The sequence below is a fragment of the Thermobia domestica genome, chromosome 2 (genome assembly GCF_964235325.1).
Source record: "Thermobia domestica chromosome 2, izTheDome1.hap1.1, whole genome shotgun sequence".
In the NCBI taxonomy this organism is placed as follows: domain Eukaryota; kingdom Metazoa; phylum Arthropoda; class Insecta; order Zygentoma; family Lepismatidae; genus Thermobia; species Thermobia domestica.
Genome location: NC_137455.1, coordinates 382,744,946 through 382,763,538, shown reverse-complemented (window position 1 = coordinate 382,763,538; position 18,593 = coordinate 382,744,946). Strand labels below are relative to the sequence as shown.

Below are 18,593 nucleotides of genomic sequence, written 5' to 3'. Positions count from 1 at the left end.
CTCGCGTAACACGGAGCACATCATGCCGATAGCCTATCTTCTGCCAAATCTTTTGTACTATGTTGCGGTCAATATCAACCATTCAACAGCTCCGCCGAATAACGTTGCAAGAGACAATTTCGGTCACATTGAGCTTTTAACAAAACAACAGTATTGTAATAGAAGTTTCAATTGATATAAAAACACAGTTTGAAACTAAAAAAGTAAATTTAAAGCCTATACTTAATCAACATATAGGCAGCGCCGTGCCTTAGATTTTTTCTGGGGGGGGGAAGCATTAATACGCGTATTTGTGTACCCTAGAAAATTTTTTTTACTAGTTCTTGGGCTTCCTCTTTCCATCTTTCTCCTACTCTTTAAGAGCCCCCGGAGCTTATGGACCCTTCCGCACGGCAAGGTCTGCGGGGCCGTTAGTTACTCCCGTTCTCTGCATGACCGTTCCCTACATGACAAATTAATTAAGAGAACAATATTGACAAATTTCAAAGCCATATGAATAAATATTATATCTAGGGCCCTTAATATATATTGAAATGGGCCCACGATTCATTTTTGTTTTTTCTACCTTTTGTGTGCTGTTTTGTTTATGTAATATAGTGAACCGTGAACCTGTTTGATGCCTCAATTATGATTTCGTGTTCGTTTCGTATATGGAGTAAGAAAATTTTGTCTTAAAATAGGCTGCCCCCACAAGTTACGGCCCTGCATATAGTTTTTATTATTATTTCCTAAACTTGGATTGTTGTCACTTGCAACGTTGTTTGGAGGAGCCATTCAATTCATTTCATGGTCCCTGCTGACACCTACCGGTAGAAAGTAGAAACTATACTTCGAAAGCCAAGCTTTCGAAGCGCATGTCTCACAATATATGTATATTAGATTTCACATAATAAATTTCTGAAATAGGGTCCATCATTTTGACTTGCCCTGTATATTCAAAGTACTATTTCAACTTATGACAAACTCTGGGAAAACTTTACAGTAGAATTCGAAACAAAATTCTGAGTTGCAAGACGAAGGATCCAACTGTAGAGATGTTCATAGACGTTCGGCTGGTACACTGCGCTGAGAAAAATCCGTTCTCCGGACAGCGGTATATTGTACAAATATACAGAATCCTTATTTTTACTACAGAAATCCGTACAGAGCATACGTTATCCATATGCTACACACACACTGCCCTTAGAAGTCACATCATGTTGTTACAGGATGTTGACATCTAACAGTCTTCAGTATATTACATACGTATACGTATATTCAGGGGGTAAAAGTGCGGGGGAACGCGGGCTGACGCCGTCCCTTCACCTCCAAAAAATATGTACGGCGTCCCCCCAGTTCTTAAGAAATTACAATGGGCAAAGATAGGGAGGGGGGACGGCGTGACGTCATACCGCTACCTACCGTCCCTCTAACTTTTCAGATCCACCTTTAGCCCTGCATACATTATATATGTCAGCTATATGTTACATACGTCCATCTGTATGTGAAATCCTGAGCACTTATGTACAGTTCTTTCGTTTGTACAGAAAGTACGTTTATTCAGAACACCTATTCAGAAGGTACGTATAAAATATACTTTTTCAGTTGTACGTTTGCTGCACGTTAAGTCCAAAAACTAAGATTTACACAAGTAACCTACGTTTTTACGTACGCCACGTACATGTTTTTCAGTGTATGAAACATTTTTTCTTCTCACACTGTCTGACTATGTGAGCGTGACAATGTTATGTTTGGATTCTAGTATCATCACTCTGTGCTCTGGCAGGCTCTCCAACAACAAATATAGTGTTTGAATTCGAGTGAAGGTTACCAAACCATATTCTCTGTGAGAACTTCACATACGCGAGTGCGTGTTCTCTCATGGTATACAGAGTGACTGTGAGAAGGAAGGAGGGAGACCAGAGCTCAAGATAAGGGAGGCAAAGATTTTTTTTCTCTTTTTGCTTCGAAAGATCAAAATAGCCCTATACTCTATGTACACAAACTCCGGAGGCCCTGCTAAACGTGGGAGTGTCGGTAGACCGCCCAGTCGAATCTGGACGAGTCGCATCCAGCCAGTGTTCTCATTAATACAACAGGAGAGCTGTAGGAAGAAAAGAAAATAAGTAAAAAAAAAAAAAAATTAAAAAAAGAAAATAAAAGAAAAAAAAATTCTTCCCGACACGCAATATTTCAAAGCCTTTGTGTACAGTAAGTTGGAAACTTGTCAAACACCAAGGCGGAGCCCTTTGCCAGCGAAGAAATACATATACGCACGCGTGTCTGTATGTGAACACATACAAACGTTACACACACACACACTAGAAAGAGCAAGGAAGAGGGGAATTTAAAAAAAATTCGAACAAACCACCATTAATAACTAATTTCAATAAATAGTAATAATAATAATAATAATAATATAAAATTGGTAATAATTGTAGATTGACACAATCACACTTTGATTGATTTATGAAACATATGGTCTAGGACTAGCACGTGTTCTGGGTTCAACTCCTGGTGGGAGAGCAGAAAAAAAAATAATGTCACAATCATTCATTTTCATTATCGTCCGTTCTCTTTAGTCTAAGATCATTAGCTTGGGACGCTAAACTAAATATATTTTTGTTCTCTTTTAGGTCATTGTATTCTATTGATGAGACTGAAACCGGTGAATATATTCCAAAGCGGAGCGGGGGGCAATAGTGGCTCAGTGATAGAGCGTTCATCTCCTGCAGGAATCCTTGGTTCGATCCCAGCTCGCACCAAGAGAACTTTGTGGTGGACAAACACCAAGTGCGTGGGTTTTCTCGGGGTTGTCCCGTTTCCTCTCACTTTCTTCATGCCAACATTTCATTCATTTCTCCTCATCACCGTCTCCTTTAGCCTAACCGGCATAACCGTGGAACGTAAAACTTAAAGATTTCATTTTCATTTTCATTTCCAAACCGGAGCGACTTAAGTGGCTAGTTATTCTTTAAAGCAGCAACTTCGAAAAATTTTCGAGAATTATTATCAATATTAGGGGCTTCATTTGGGGAGGATAGAGGGTAATTGCCCCTCTGAGTGTGAGAAACATCCTTTTTAATAAATTGTGTACTAATATGTGAGAAACGTGATACTTTTACGTCAGTGGACAACCTTACTCCTCCCCCGGCAAATTTTGAAAATACACTACTGATTAGGAGTCACCTCATAAAATCTTTAAAAAGTTGCTTTTTTTTTTTTTTTACCCCTGGAAACGTTGACAGGGACAGAAGTAACAAATCACTGCAATATTTTATTACATTGTAACAAAGATAAAATCTCAATGATTTAATACTTTTTTTTTTTTTTTTTTTTTACAAAATTATGATACATTTCATATTATTTTCTGTTTCAACATATTTAGGGGGATGGGGAGGGAACTGTGGCTCAGTGGTAGAGTGCTCACCTCTGGTGTTTGGTGTTCCTGGTTCAATCCCCGATCAAGTAAGCTTGTCCACAACATTGTCTCCGTGAGTTTTCTCAGGGTACTCGAGTTTACTCCCACATTCCCGTTCCACCAATTATTCCATCATCACTCACTTGCTTTAATCATCTGTCTCCCTTAGCCTAAAGGACATAATCGTGAGACGTTAAACTGAAATATTTCATCACGAATAATTAAGTTTACAAACAAATTTTGTGAACAGTTTTTTTTTTCGGTTCATTAATAGTATTTCAGGATATGAACGCTCTTAGGTGCTTGTACCGGAAATTCCAGTCGCCAATAAGAGTACTGATTTTGAGCATTTGCCGCAAACATCGTCTTTCAGAGCTCTGCGTATTAAAAAAAAAAAGTTCTTTTTTGCACTTTTAAGAAATATTGTTTCGCCCTCGTACTTTTTGTCTTAGTGTTACTCGTTTATCACTGGCAGAACGGCGGATCTAGAACGTAAGAACTGGGGGGAGGGGAGCCAGACCCCAGACTATGATAGGTATATGATGAGTTTACTATAAACTTTCAAAAATACATAAATAATGGTTTCAATTATTTTTGTCATTCAAAATACTGAGGGGGGCCTAGGCCCTTATGTCCTCGGACTGGATCCGCCACTGTTACTTGTACTTAAAAAGTATATTGTTATTTTCATCCTATATCTTTCTATCACACACTTAAAAAATGCAAAAAAAAAAAAAAAAAAAAAATACATATAGTTGTATGTTTCTGTACCTAGGATAGATTCAGTGGCGGATTTACGTGTAAGCTAAACAAGCTATAGCTTAGGGTCCTACTCGCTTGGAACTCCAAAAACATTAAAGAAAAAAACATTGAATGTAATTTCCAAATAAAAAAAAACAATAAGATAAAACGCACATAAAACAACGGTGTTTTCTACTGTTATGTACTAGGCCAGCGTTTCCCGACCTTTTTCAACTTGCGGCACACTACGGGTATAACTTGAATTCTCGCGGCACACTCATAAATATTATTATTTATAAATATAAAATACCGTGGTATTTTTTAAAGTGATTACTGATCTCCTCAAGAAACTTCGATCACTGGTTTTTCCCGTGGTAAATCATTATCTTATTTTTCGTTCTAATTTTAAAATAGAAGACAATTGCAATGAAATATTGTACTGAGGGTTTTAAAAATACGCTTTCTTTTTAGAAAATTGTATCCAACCTTTCACTAAGAAGAAAGATCACTAAATAACGAACAAAGAAACAAATCTCTTGTACTTTTAAAACAAATGTAGGTAATTTGTATGCATGTTTGGCATGTTTGCTATGTCGAAAGGATTAAATTATATTTTAAAATTTCAAGTTGCGAAATATCTGCAACAATAAAGAAGCAATAATGGTCATAACAATGATAACAAATACTTTTTTCAACATTAAAAATGTACAGAAAAGTAACAAGGCATGAAACTTTAAAATTGTAGATTCATAATAGAGGTTCATCGTAATGTGAAATACAATTATACATTTTCCCCATGTCTTGCAATTTGATACCTATAGAATTAACAATTTTGTTTCGATTTACTCGCGGCACACCAGCGGCCCATTCACGGCACACCAGTGTGCCGCGGCACACCGGTTGGGAAACGCTGTACTAGGCTTTAAGAAGCAAGTAATATGCTCTATTTCTCTGTCCCACTTGTAATGACGCCCCTGTAATCTAGTCACGCTTATAATGGAGCCCCCGTTTCCCAGCCCTGCTTGTAATTGATTCTTGGTTACATTTAAATATTCATTAGGCCCATACATTAGCATATAGCAGCATATATTCAAACTTTAAAAATGGCATCATTTTGTCATTGAAAAAGAAAGCTATAAAGGGCTCCTTTCAATAGCTTAGGGCCCCATCAATCCTAAATCCGGAACTTGACAGATTAATTGTATTTGCATTAATTTCAATGGGAGGGGGGGGGGAGAAATTCGGTCTACGTACAACGTTACAGATCGGGAGAAGTTTGTAACCCGTGGGTCCACTGTATATGGAAAGCGTGCTGCCATTTTCAGGCGATGAAAGTGCTGATGAAGTCACCTTAAATTCTTTCTTTCAAAAAAAAAAAAAAAAAAAAAAAAGTTAAGGTCTTAGCCTCTGTAAATACCGAACAATAAAGTTGCTTATTCTTCAAAATTTACAACATAGAACTCGATTCTCATTATGTTTTGGAAGCAGCGTAGTAGTACGTGAATTGCGGAAATTTCACATGTGAACAATTACAACATAGGATGACCCATGTTCTTTAGTTCTCTTGTTTTATTTTTCAAATTACGTAATCATTAGCCGTTGTTAAGAGAATACAGCCTTGGAGGAGAAACGTGGGACAATATATGGTAACTAACCATGAAAATGCACTGTTTTCCCTGCATAATAATTATCTGTAATACCCATCTATTATTTATTAAGTAAAGCAACTCTGTTACGTCATTACTCAATGTTCATTACACATTTACGCACTCACACGCAATATAAGCAACTGGAAGTTCTTGAAGATTACCGTAAAAATTCAAAATGCATAGAAAATGTAATAACAATAATAAGGTCATTTAATTTACTTATACTATAGTCAAGGGCGCCCATCGGGGGGAGGGGAAGGTGGGGCGCTAGTTCCCTAGAGGAAATTGTACTTCGGAATATCGAAAAACCAATATAATTTTTAGAATAGTTACATCAAAATTTGAAACTATATTTGAAATGTCGCTTATACTTGCCCTCCCCCTTGGAAACCACAACATGGGCGCCCTTGGCTACAGTCCGAGCGCGCACATAGAAATTTTTGTTGGGAGGGGTACAATACTACATAGGGATGCGCACGAGTCGAGTCGAGACAGGATTTTCCTGACAAAATTCGAGTCGAGACGCGGCTTTTCCAATAGTAAAATATACATTTTTCGAGTCGAGACATCACTTTTACAGCACATTTTCGAGACGAGACAGCCACAAATCTTGTCTCGTGCGCATCCCTAATACTACAAGCCACTACGTCAATGTAGTATTGAAGGATATTAGTCTGCACCCGAAAAGACGATAAGTACACTGAGGAAAAAAAATGTAGGGGCGTACTTAAAAAGATAGGTTACCTGCGTAATTCCTGTAGTTTTTGGACTTAACGTACAACAGACGTATAACTGAAAACGAATGTTTTATAATACTTTCTGTATAAGTGTTCCATCTATACGTACTTTCCGTATGAAACAATGTAGGCGGTCAGGATCTCACATACAAATGGACGTATATAACATATAGCTGACGAAGGTAACATAAGTATATGCATGTGATATACGGGAAACAGATGTCAGACATCCTACAACGGCAGTATGTAACATCTAAGGGCAGTGCCTATGTAGCATATGGATAACGTATTCTCCGTACTGATTTCTATAGTAAGCAAGAGGATACCTTATATTTGTACAATATACCGCTGTCCGGAGAACGGATATTTCTCTGTGTAACTGTAAAATGCTTCCATCTGTATTTTCAGAAGAAAATGATAGAACTAGATTGCTTTTATAAGAGAAAGAATATGGATGAGGTGTAAGATCGGTTTTCATGCTACATCAACCATTTCCCTGCTAAGCGAGTATAGTTTTATTGACAAAGTGTACAAATGTCTGTCGAAGTACAAAGTTTTGAAAGGATCCGGGCACGGTAGAACCCCCCCCCCCCTTGGGTAAGCTCTTTTTACTGTCTCGTTTAAAGAAATCCCGATTAACCGAATTGCTGTTGATAAGCATTTACTTAATCTTAAGCAAAAATTAGTATTATATACATTTTTTTTACAAGCCGAATTAAACCTTATAGTTTTAGTCTTAAGGTTTTAATTCAGCAATGTTCAGTTTTAAAGTTAGTTTTTGAGCAGGAGTTCTTCCGTGGCTAAGCGGTTACCGTACGCGCCTTTGACGTGGGAGACCCGGGTTCGATTCCCGGCGGGAGCTCATATGGTTCGGATTCCACGTTAATCAGTAGGTTCACGTCTCATATAGTCCCGCTGCTGAACGGGACGTTAAACCCAAAATCAACTCAACTACGTCTGTTCAGCTGAAAACATATAAAAAACCTTTGTTCCCTATTTATCCGAAATTTAGCTTAATCGGAGCACGATTGATCCTATCAAATTAGGTTAAACTTAGCTCGAGAGTTATTAGGATCATGCTAAGGTACCTTATAAAAATGTAATGTTTTTAAGATCACGCTAGAGGGCCTTATAAGAAGGTAATGTTGTTAGGATCATACTACGGGATCTTATAAGAATGTAATGTTATTTGGATCATTATAAGGGGTCTTATAAGAGTGTAATGTTATTAGGATCACGCTATGGAGCCTCATAAGAATGTAATGTTATTAGAATCACGCTAGGGGCCTCATAAGAATGTAATGTTATTGGAATCACGCTATGGAGCCTCGTAAGAATGTAATGTTATTAGAATCACGCTAGAGGGTCTTATAAGATTGTAATGTTATTAGGATCACGCTAGAGGACCCTGTAAGAATGTAATGTTATTAGGATCATACTAAGGGCCTTATAAAAATGTAATGTTATTAGAATCACGCTAGGACACCTTACAAAAAGTAATGCTATTAGGATCACGCTAGAGGGCCTTATAAGAAGGTAATGTTGTTAGGATCACGCTAGAGGGCCTTATAAGAATGTAATATTATTAGGATCATACTAGGGGGTCTTGTAAGAATGCAATGTTATTATGATCACGCTAGGGAGTCACATAAGAACGGAATGTGATTAGAATCATGCCACAGAGCTTTATAAGAATGTAATGTTATTAGGATCACGCTAGAGAATCCTGTAAGAATGTAATTTTTTATCAGGATCATACTAGGGGGCCTTATAAGAATGTAATGTTATTAGAATCACGCTAGGGAGCCTCATAAGAATGTAATGTTATTAGAATCACGCTTTTGAGCCTCATAAGAATGTAATGTTATTAGAATCACGCTTTTAAGCCTCATAAGAATGTAATGTTATTGGGATCACGCTATAGGACTTCATAAGAATGTAATGTTATTAGGAACACGCTAGAGGGCCTCATAAGAATGGAATGTTATTTGGATCATTATAAGGGGTCTTATAAGAATGTAATGTTACTAGGATCAAGTTCCGAGCTCGTTAATGGAATTAATTCGTTAAGATCTTTACATTAACGGCTAGTTTAGCAATATTGGGTATCCATATTCCATATCTCATATGTACTGAGGTTACATTTTTTAGGATAAACTGTAACGTTTTTTTCAGTTTAACTTTTTTTGGTTATATTAATAAATATTGGTGAGGTTAAACCTCACATACTTGAGGTATGAGAGGGTATATACCTCACATAGTTGGGTATTGTTGTTATTTAGATCAATTTAATCTCAAATTTCGAAAGGTAAAAGGGAAATGTGCTCCCTAGATATGACGTTCTTGACTCTGGGAGGGATCAATGGAAAGGTATATACAAACTGGGAAAAGTGGCAGAAATTTATCATGGCATTTCTAAACTTGGTAGAATAATAATACCCTTAACTATACCATTTCCCTGATACTAATACTAATTTGGTACAACCTAAAAGTGGTGCATTTTGAGTTGGCTTAAGTATTATTATATATATAACTAACAAAATAACTGTTCTTCGCGCAGAGAATAGTGAAGTTTACTAGACAAAATAAATAAAAAGAAAATAGGCTATATATGAACAGAATATACCATGGAGTCTACAACCGTTTATTACAAGTATGTCATGTGAGTTATCTAACATCCTAGGTGGTTAGTATTTGGTTTCTCGTATTCAATGGACAATTTGAAGATCAACTATCAAAGTGAAATGGCAAAGACTTAGTTCGATGCAATTGGTGTGCTCAAAAACTTACTTCAAACAGCTCGGCCGTTTTGTCGTGGAAAGATGACATACAAAGACGATTTCATTTGTATATACAGGGTGGCTCAAAAATAGGCATACACCCATGCATTGATCAAGTATGACATTCTAGCTTATAGATTTATTTGCTTCGGCTCCGCCGAGCTTAAGATATAAGTAAAAAGATATTATCATAAGAACAAATAATAAAGAAACTAAGTCCACCTGATGAATAACAATAAGAAATTATATAAAATGCAATGACTTGATCAGTATGGTACAGTATACCTTTTTTTGGATCACCCTGTACAAAGACTTTAAAGAAACTTACTCACATTATGTGCCCTAAGAAGTTTCAACACCAAAGAGCAGTTGCAGCGATTAGGGGGAAGGGATATATGGGAGTAACTGTCATCCGTCTCTTAATACTTATATATTAAGCTTTGTTAAGCAAAAGCCCTTGGAAGATCGTAGTTTTGCATCCTAATAACCTCCTCTGCCACCGAGTAGCAATTAAATCTAATCAAATAATTAGGATTGTTAACTGGATAGTTTTTAAAATTTAACGTTACTTTCGCGTGCGAAGGATATATGGAAAATGAACCTACAGATAAACGTGGAATTATATGTGTACTCCTATGGGAATCAAACCTAGACCTGGGGACACGGTGGCTTAGTGGTAGAGCGTTTACTAGGGAAAGTCCCTGGTTCGAGCCACGGACAAATAAGTTTGTGGTGGACAACATCGTGTCCGTGGGTTTCTTCGGGGTACTCCCGTTTTCTCCAACATTTCATTCCACTAAGTCTTCCAGCATCATTCACTTGCCTTAATCATTCGCATCTCCTAGTCTAAAGGGCATAATCGTAGGACGTTAATCTCAAAGATTTCATTTGATTTTTCGAACCTAAACCACTTGCATCGACGACGACAGTTGTAACCTGTAAGTTCTGGGAATCTCAAATCTGGGATTTTCATTTATCCTCTTTCTATACTACCACCTCGTCTCCTTGGCCTTCCCGAAGCTCTTTTCCACTGAAAGTTTTCCAAGCAACAGTGCTCTACACTCTCGATCTTATATTAACATTAGATCTATGCTTGTTTTGGTACAGTAGACCATAGTTCAATCCCCGATGAGAACTTATGTGATCGGATTCCATCTTTAAGAAGTAGATCAATGTCTCATATAACCTCTGAGCTGAAATAGACATTAAACCGCGAAGAAATATATCTTCGGGTACGGGAGATACAGGTTCGGTTTCCGGTGGAAGCCCATGTGATTCGAAACCTATTCTAAAGCTGTAGATACACGTCTCATATAGTATCGGTCGGACGCTAAATTCTAATCCAACCAAACTCCATGGACACACGCAGGTAATATTAAAATTTTAATTTGTTTGATTTTGCAGTTTATTAAAGAAATGTCCATGAACAGTTACATAGTTTTTCATTTGTTAAGAAATGTTAGAACATTCCACATATGTATACTACATCCCTGAGTATTAATGAATATGCTAGGGATATACTTGTCTTCCCTTTTCTTACAAATGCCAGGAGAGTGGGATACGCCTATAGCTAATTCAGGCAGTGTTTACAAGGTCCCGATATCTGAATACCCACTCAAACACGAATATTGCATAATAATAACCCTGTATCAAATATTACATAATAATATAATGCAACTGTCTTTTATTTTTTTCCATGCAAATGAATAATTCAAGACTTCTTTTGTCTTGCTTTGAGAGGAGCAAATACTTCGTTTTCTCACCCATAGATGTCCCTCCCTGTCTCTTTCTCCCCTTACACACTGACGAATAATCGAAGATGAGACGGGAAAGAAAGAAGCAATGTGATTTCCCTTCGTTGTCTTCTCACAGCGTATTGTGATTCCCAAGTTCTTCCAGCGTCTAACAGTCCCCCGGCGTCTTTCGACTTCTAATCTCGTAGTAAGATGATAGCGTGTCGTGTAAGTATGTACCTTGCTAAACCAAGACAACGAAAGCTTCAAAATCCTTTATACAAGCGTTTCTCAAACTATGATCAACGGACTACATCGACAAGTGGGCCTCGAGTTGTGACCTTTTAGTCCTCTTAGATTACTGATGGATCCACGGGGAGGGCACTGCGTGAGATTACCCCCAAAGAGTCTTTATAGGCCTATATGAAAAATATTTCAAAATTTTAATTTGATTTGATTTAAAACTGCCTATTTCAAGCCTACTTTAATTGTCCAGGAGGAGACCCGTTCCCCTCCACAAAATAACCCTTCTGAATCCGCTAGTGTCTTAGATTGAACATTAGTCCAAACCGGACACAAAAAATAAAAATAAATTCGAATGAATTGCGGTGTCATACATTAGATATACTTAAGAATCTCAAACAAGGATAGATGAATTGTGCAGTTTATTAATTTAAAAATTACACAAATTCTAATAACATAAGGGGAGCTTGGTAGCTCAGTAATAGAGCGCTTACCTGTGGTGTGTGGGTCCTTGATTTCATCCCCGGGCAACGTGTTCGTGGGTTTTCTCGGGATACTCCCGTTTCCTCCCACATTCTCATGCCTTCAATTCTATCATTATCCTTCATTTGCCTTAGCCATCGTCTCTCTTAGTCTAAAGGGCATAATCGCGGGACGTTAAACAGCAGGGTCGCACCCACGGGGGTCGAGCGGGTCAGGACTCCTAAAAACTTCCTAACTCAATATAAATTTGTTCACTTTTTCAATAACACTATACGTGTTTAACAGGGAAATGATTGATGTAGGATGAAAATTTGATTTCACACTTACTGTACTCTTTCTCTTATAAAAACGATCTAGTTCCAAGGGCGCCGATCCTGGGGGGCCGGGCCCCCAAAGCTCATGTGGGCCCCCCTGTAAGGTGACACTTATATAAAGCTCCTCAGTTACATTTATATCTAAACTAGGCTACTAAAAGCACCATAACACATTTCATATTGCATTTACTATTTTCCTTTTTATTATGGCACGTAATTACTATAATAAATACACACCTCAAAGATTATGTATGCTTGCAGCTTTTTATAAGATGGTTCCGGAATTATATTGATACTTTATTGCTATGACAACGAATCTCTATTTTTAACACAAAACAGCAACGTATATCAACAGCAAAGCAATTAAAATTTTTATATTTCTTCTTACTTTTCTTAAATAGCTTGTGTATCAATTGAAAGTACATTCTGCCCTAAGATGTTGAAATACAAGTAAAAATACACGTATTGTTATACCTGTTGTATTTATGAATATACAATATTTGGCATAATTTGAGTGCAATTTGTCTTAAAATCCTCAATCTTCGGCATCTCAATTCCCCCTCCCCCAATTTGCAGAGAATCGGCGCCCTTGTCTAGTTCTATCATTATTTTTCTAAAAATATAGGTCGAAATATTTTACAATTGAAGGGGTAGATTCCAAAAGAGCCTAAGTCAATTTTTTGTCAATTTTGAGATATTGTTTCTATTAAGTTCCTTTTCAGCATCTTCGTATATTGAACAGTGTTTCATGCCAAACCCCCATAAATCAAATTGATTGTAGGCAAAAGAAAATTGCGTTGTTTTCCAAAATATCCTTAGTCAACTGTATTCTCTGAAGTTATTTTCTGACGCATGCCTACAAACGCTTAAAAAGCTCATACTATAGATGATAATTTCACCGTTATCTTACGAAACGTAGGCAATTACAATTTTTTTTTAGCTAAAGATTACTTTTCTTTTACGGAAATAGAATGATAGAAACGCACATAAAAATATCGTCTTCTGAAAAACTTACTTTTTTGACTTAGGCTCTTTTGGAATTGAGCTCTTCAATTGCTTATCGCCTTTTCGGGTGCTGAATATTTCCCGCTTGTAGTCTTGGACACCCCAAACCTCAAAGCTTGCACCCGTCCCATCAAAAATTTCTGGGTGAACACCTGGATTGATGTATGCCCTGTTACACGTAGATCGCACAGGCCTATTGGACAGTTGTACGTAAGGAAAGATTTCCACTTCGCTTTATCTTCGTTCGATTTACGTTACGCTGCTCGCTAAACAATATTAATTTACACACGATATTGTTACCACGACTCACTTATCTGCTTTCGATTCCCAGCCATTTAGAAAATCGGCATTTATTTTCGCGTTTTTAAATGGCTGCAAACGGAAGGCTACTACGTGACTCGTGATAACGCTACCTCATGCAAAATAATATTGTTTGTCGCGCTCTTGTTCCACATTTCGATTATCTTTTATCTACTTGAAGATATCACATAATTACTACAAAATTAGCGATATTTTAATTTCGCAGTGATTAGGCCTCTTAACACCTTTCTTCAGCACCGAAGCTGTTTGAAACATGAACCTACATCTTAGCGTGGATTGCGAAGTACATGAGTCCCTACCAGGAACGAACCCGGGTCTGCAGGGTCATTAAAGGTTAGTGATCTTGTCTATCAACTGATATATAAGACAACAATAATTTCAGAAGTTTTCCCTTGGAGAGAAGAAATTTGAATAAACAAGGGGTGAAAGTATTACTGGTAACCCAGGTTGAGCACGATTGGAGTGGGATTCCATAGCTCTGGATGGTATTAGATATTTAAACAAATTGACCTAAAACGTACTTGAACACTTTTGTTCAAAAAATCTTGGCCACTTACGCATCTCTGCAAAGCTCAACATCCTTACCTTACATGGAATAAGTTAAACAGAGATGCATATTCTCTGGTTAATTGTTTTTTTTTTCAATATATTAAATTTCACATTAGAATTGTTGTTTTTAAAAGAAGAGTTAAGTAGTTATTCTTCTCTGTAAATTTAGTAAAACTTTATACAGTAGAAGTTTTGGCTATACAATTTTTAATCCCTCACCCTTTCACGTCAGCGAGCCGCCACTGTTTAAAATTTACAATATACCATTACATTTTAAGAATTCATATCAAGAAGGAAAGAATCAATTTTCTTTGCCAATACTTTTAATAGGAGAACTAAACTTCTTTGAACAAACTTGAAGCAGTTTTCTTGGAAAAAGTTCAGCCGAATTCAATAATAGATTTGTCGGCTTTCTAAACATTCCCTGTTCTACAGTTGAATGTGTTAGATCGTGAATACCAACAGACTGGATTTTATGTCAATTTGAATGAGGGAATGCTTGTTTCTGGATTGGAAACAATAAAGTAATTTTATGACTTTCGTGGAACAATGTTTCTCCCTAATCGTTAACTGTTTTGTGATTAACAGCTCCGCAGACTGTTAATGAAATTTAGATTACAAAATTTGTTATTGAGTTTGCAATCCTTTCTTTCCGAAAAAACAGCTGATGAGTTAAATAAAACTTCTTTTTTTGTTCAACAGCTGATTCAGAGAGCACATCACATCACTTGCTTTTGCTGTTGTTCTAGAGTTTCGCGTATCTGCCGCTCCACTCATGCTGGCGCTAGTGGTATTCTTCCACTTGTATGAGAAGTTTGTTGTCAGCGTTTAACGCTAGGGGGCAGCATGAGCTCCGACACAAACCAAAAATTCGTCTGCTAATGGTCCTTGCCTCTCGGAAGTTCGCGTGAGCAAATCTTTTTCGTTTTCTTTTTCGAGATCTAAAAAATATAAAATAAGATGAAGTTGGTATTTGTATAAGTAAAGAAATATAACAGACAAATGTCTTAATTTTAGTATTTAATTCGCGTGACATTGCGATGTAACTGAGAAAATGAATCGTAAATTTCATCAGGGGAGAACCATCCAAAGGATATACACAGCAAAGGATTCTGTGGAATCAGGGGGAACTGCGCGAGTTTGCACTGCGCTGAACAAGGAAGCATCATTGTCCGAATTCTAATACTGCATCTATAGCTACCAGATCTAAAGTTAAAAAGAAAAAAGAAGTATTCAAATATATGTCTATCTATAATTCATGCATATATGTAAGGAGTTATCCGTGCAGACGTGTTCATGTTCCCGAAGCGAGAAGTTAAAAGTCTTTGCCGGCAAAACAGCGGATTAATAGATCTGGGAGCGGGACCACGTGATCGCCTTGTCCAATCCGAGGCGTGGATTCGCCTTGCGCGCAATCTCCACTGGAGTATCCCGTCAATCAAACAGTGAGGCGAACCAGAGTGTATGAGTCCTAGCACAGTACGCGAGGAGAAGAACTTGCGCTAAGCGAACAGAGTGTTAGCTCAAAGCTCGGTTTCGTGTTTATCGAGGTTGCGAGCGCATAAAACCGCTGCTTTTCCTGATAACACGTATTGTTTCTTTTCGGGCGCGGACCGGGTGGACGTTCTACAATATTCGTATTAAGGCGTTACGTAGCGAACAATAACAAGAAGGATAAACAATAGAAAACAAAGACAAACAAGAACAAAAAAAGGATTCAATGACAGTTTTTCGTTACCAACAACAACAAAAAAGTGAGAGTGTATTTGTGTAGTGGATTCCTATTGAACAAGTGATCTGTTGTTCTGACGCTATTATTTTAGTATTTCTACTGATGGTCATTGGCTACAACTGTCAACAATTTTAACCGATGATCTAATTATCTTCTTTCTGTTAAGTGACATCTGAGACGACCAGTGTTTTATATTGCCCCCTCCCCCCGCTGTGAACACACCCCCTTTTTTGTACAGCAAAGAAAAATATACACTAGTGGCTGGTGACAGTGTAACAGTGTTTCCATGCATTGTGGCCGTGAAATTCTGATTTAGTCATAAAGAAATAATATTTTAATTATAATAAAAAAGTGAGTGGTACTGGGGTTTGAGTTGCCTTTCATTATAAACATATATTTAAGTAACAATTAGTGATTTTTAAGTGGCTGTTTTCTCTTTTTGGTGGTTACTAAAACAAAATAGATCTGCAAACAGTGTTGACAAGTGCAACTAATAGGGGTCTTTCTCTGTTCTCTCTCTCTCTCTTTTTTTTATAACAAAATTATTTCATCCTACCTACCTCACCTACGTCCAAACTTATCGTCACCTACGGCTGTGTTTTCTTTTAAATAATTTATTTTCCCCCCTCTGTGTATGGTATATGTGTATACAATGTAACGTAATACACACATATTATACACTTCACGTTCACGTGTTCCCACATCCCATGGCATTTTAAATTTAATTTAATTCCCGTAATTTGAAACAAAACCTTGACCTGGTCTTTCTGGCAAAATCCCGAATGAATATTCCTGTTTATTTTTTTCCATTTTTCATTCTTTGTCGCTGTGATATATGTGGTGTTGTCAACAATGATTGTTAACAATTGGTGCTGCTCGTGGATTGTTGCTACATTGGCCATGCTGTTGGGAATTGTCATTGTTGTTGGTGGTTACTTTTGGTGAACCAAAATTACCAACATTGACGAAAACACGGTGGCCGCGACGGTGCACGATGATGCATCGCTTTCGGCTGCCCCATCGGCCAACGGTGGTGCAGCTGCCGGAGCATTCGCTACAGGGACTTCTACAGGGGTGACGTGGTGGGCAATGATGAACGGCAGCTTATATGAAGAAACACCAATAAATACGGCTGCCGGAGCTGCATCAACGACGACCACAAACGTTGTAAGGCCTAGTCTTGAAGTTGTCACTGCACCACCGCCTTCCCAGACTTCATCAGTTGCATCCGCAGGGCCCTTGCATATCCCAGCGAAGAGGGTGGCCACCTCGTTAGCGGTCTCTTACAGCCATCCGGCGGACTGCCCAGTGGAAACGACAGCAGGTGTCATCAGGCATTCCCACGGGACTCAGCCTTGGAATTATCCTACGGAAAACCACACCGCAGCAGCTACGGCAGCGGCATTCGAACCCCAGTACAACCCTGGCCTGTGCCGAGAGGGTATGACACCAACTTACTATAATCTTTCGGACGGAAGGACGGACAGAAAAACGGCAGCGGCTGCCGCTGCGGCGGCTGCTTTGCCGTTCTGGCCAAATGATTACAAATACCCGGCCGGCCCTAGTACAATGACCACTGATTCTTGCCAGCCATTTGCGGCACAGTCGTGGTGTAATTATTCCCCATATACTGGTCGCGTTCCCAGCCATGTTGATGGACATACACAACCCGTTCCTTATCTCCCCACTGACGACAGGAGTAGGACAGCTATGGAGACAGCGGGGTTTCCTCACGACAGTTACGGACTGAGGAATTACACGGGGCCCGAACCAGTACCTTCTACGCCGTATCCACCTCCAGGTAAGTAAGCACGATTTTTTTTCTCCACGAAATTTATTCATATTTTAACGTTTGTTACGTAAAGTGTACTTGCAAAAATTATTTTCACATAGTTCTAATTTCAGCGTGTCAAAATATAACATTATTTATTCATCAAATCACGTAAAATTAACGGTAAATAAATTTTAAATTAATTAATAATTTAATTTTATGTAAATGGCTTAATTTTCATGTTATTTTAGTACTGTTTACTGTAGTTTCGCTAATTTTAAAATCCGCTAAAGATTTTTGCTTGACTTTTTTTCAGGAGGAAACTTTCGCTTCTATTCTGTCTGTGTGATTTTTCTTTAGTGTTTTTTGTATCTTTCTTTCTTTTTCTTTTCTTTTTTTTTGGCTGCCATAAAATGCTCGTCCAGGAATGTACACCACCACCATTTCGCTTGACAAGAATTCATTTCATCCCCACTCCATCTGGTAATACGTCGGCGCACTACCTTCTGCAGACCTGTCTGACTTTTCGTCGTTTGTTCAACTCTTGTGATGTTTTCTCACAAACTCAAAAATAATTTTTAGTTACTATTTATACATCAAAAACTGATTTAATATTTTTCTTAAATTTTATAATAAAGAAAATAGACTTCAACCACGTGTCGCGTGTCTCGAAAGTGAGTTTGGTGTGCTCAATATTTCAGAAAGCCACGGGTGTGGTCTGGAAATTCGTTACCCCGTTGGAAGAGTTGTTATAAGCGCTCTTACCTACCTACCTTTTTCTTCTCTCTCCCCCCGCAGAAGCCCGAAGGGTCCTACAAAGTCCTCGAAAAAGCGAAACAGCTGATGGGTCCATTGAGCGAAGCCGCGCTCTTAACTGTTTAGCGGGCTTTTTTTTTCAAGGTCAATTTTCGGTTATCTTAATAAAAGTGGGTGGTTCTTTATTTTTCTTCCTTTCAGAATAATTTGAAATTCTTTTTGTAAAATGAAAATTTTACAGATGAAACAATTATTTATGAAAATTTAATTGGTGGCATTGTATGTTATATCAAATAAACTAAAATATAGCCTACATCTATTTTGCTTTAACAGTGTAGCCAGATTGTTAAGAAACTATTGTTATCATTTTAAAGAATGT

General features: G+C 37.8%; 1 protein-coding gene across 4 annotated transcripts in view; it reads left to right on the top strand.

Moving 5' to 3' along the window:
- Positions 1-18,593, top strand: part of Abd-B (Homeobox protein abdominal B) — a 154,835-nt gene that overhangs the window by 26,381 nt on the left and 109,861 nt on the right. For 3 of the 4 annotated variants that reach the window (XM_081749456.1, XM_081749457.1, XM_081749454.1), the window contains exon 3: positions 16,727-17,488. In XM_081749456.1, the coding sequence (XP_081605582.1) occupies positions 16,777-17,488 (712 nt within the window). In that variant the 5' untranslated portion in view covers positions 16,727-16,776. Of the gene's footprint in view, positions 1-15,081; positions 17,489-18,593 lie in introns of those variants that run through there. The other variant, XM_081749455.1, reaches the window with a different exon arrangement.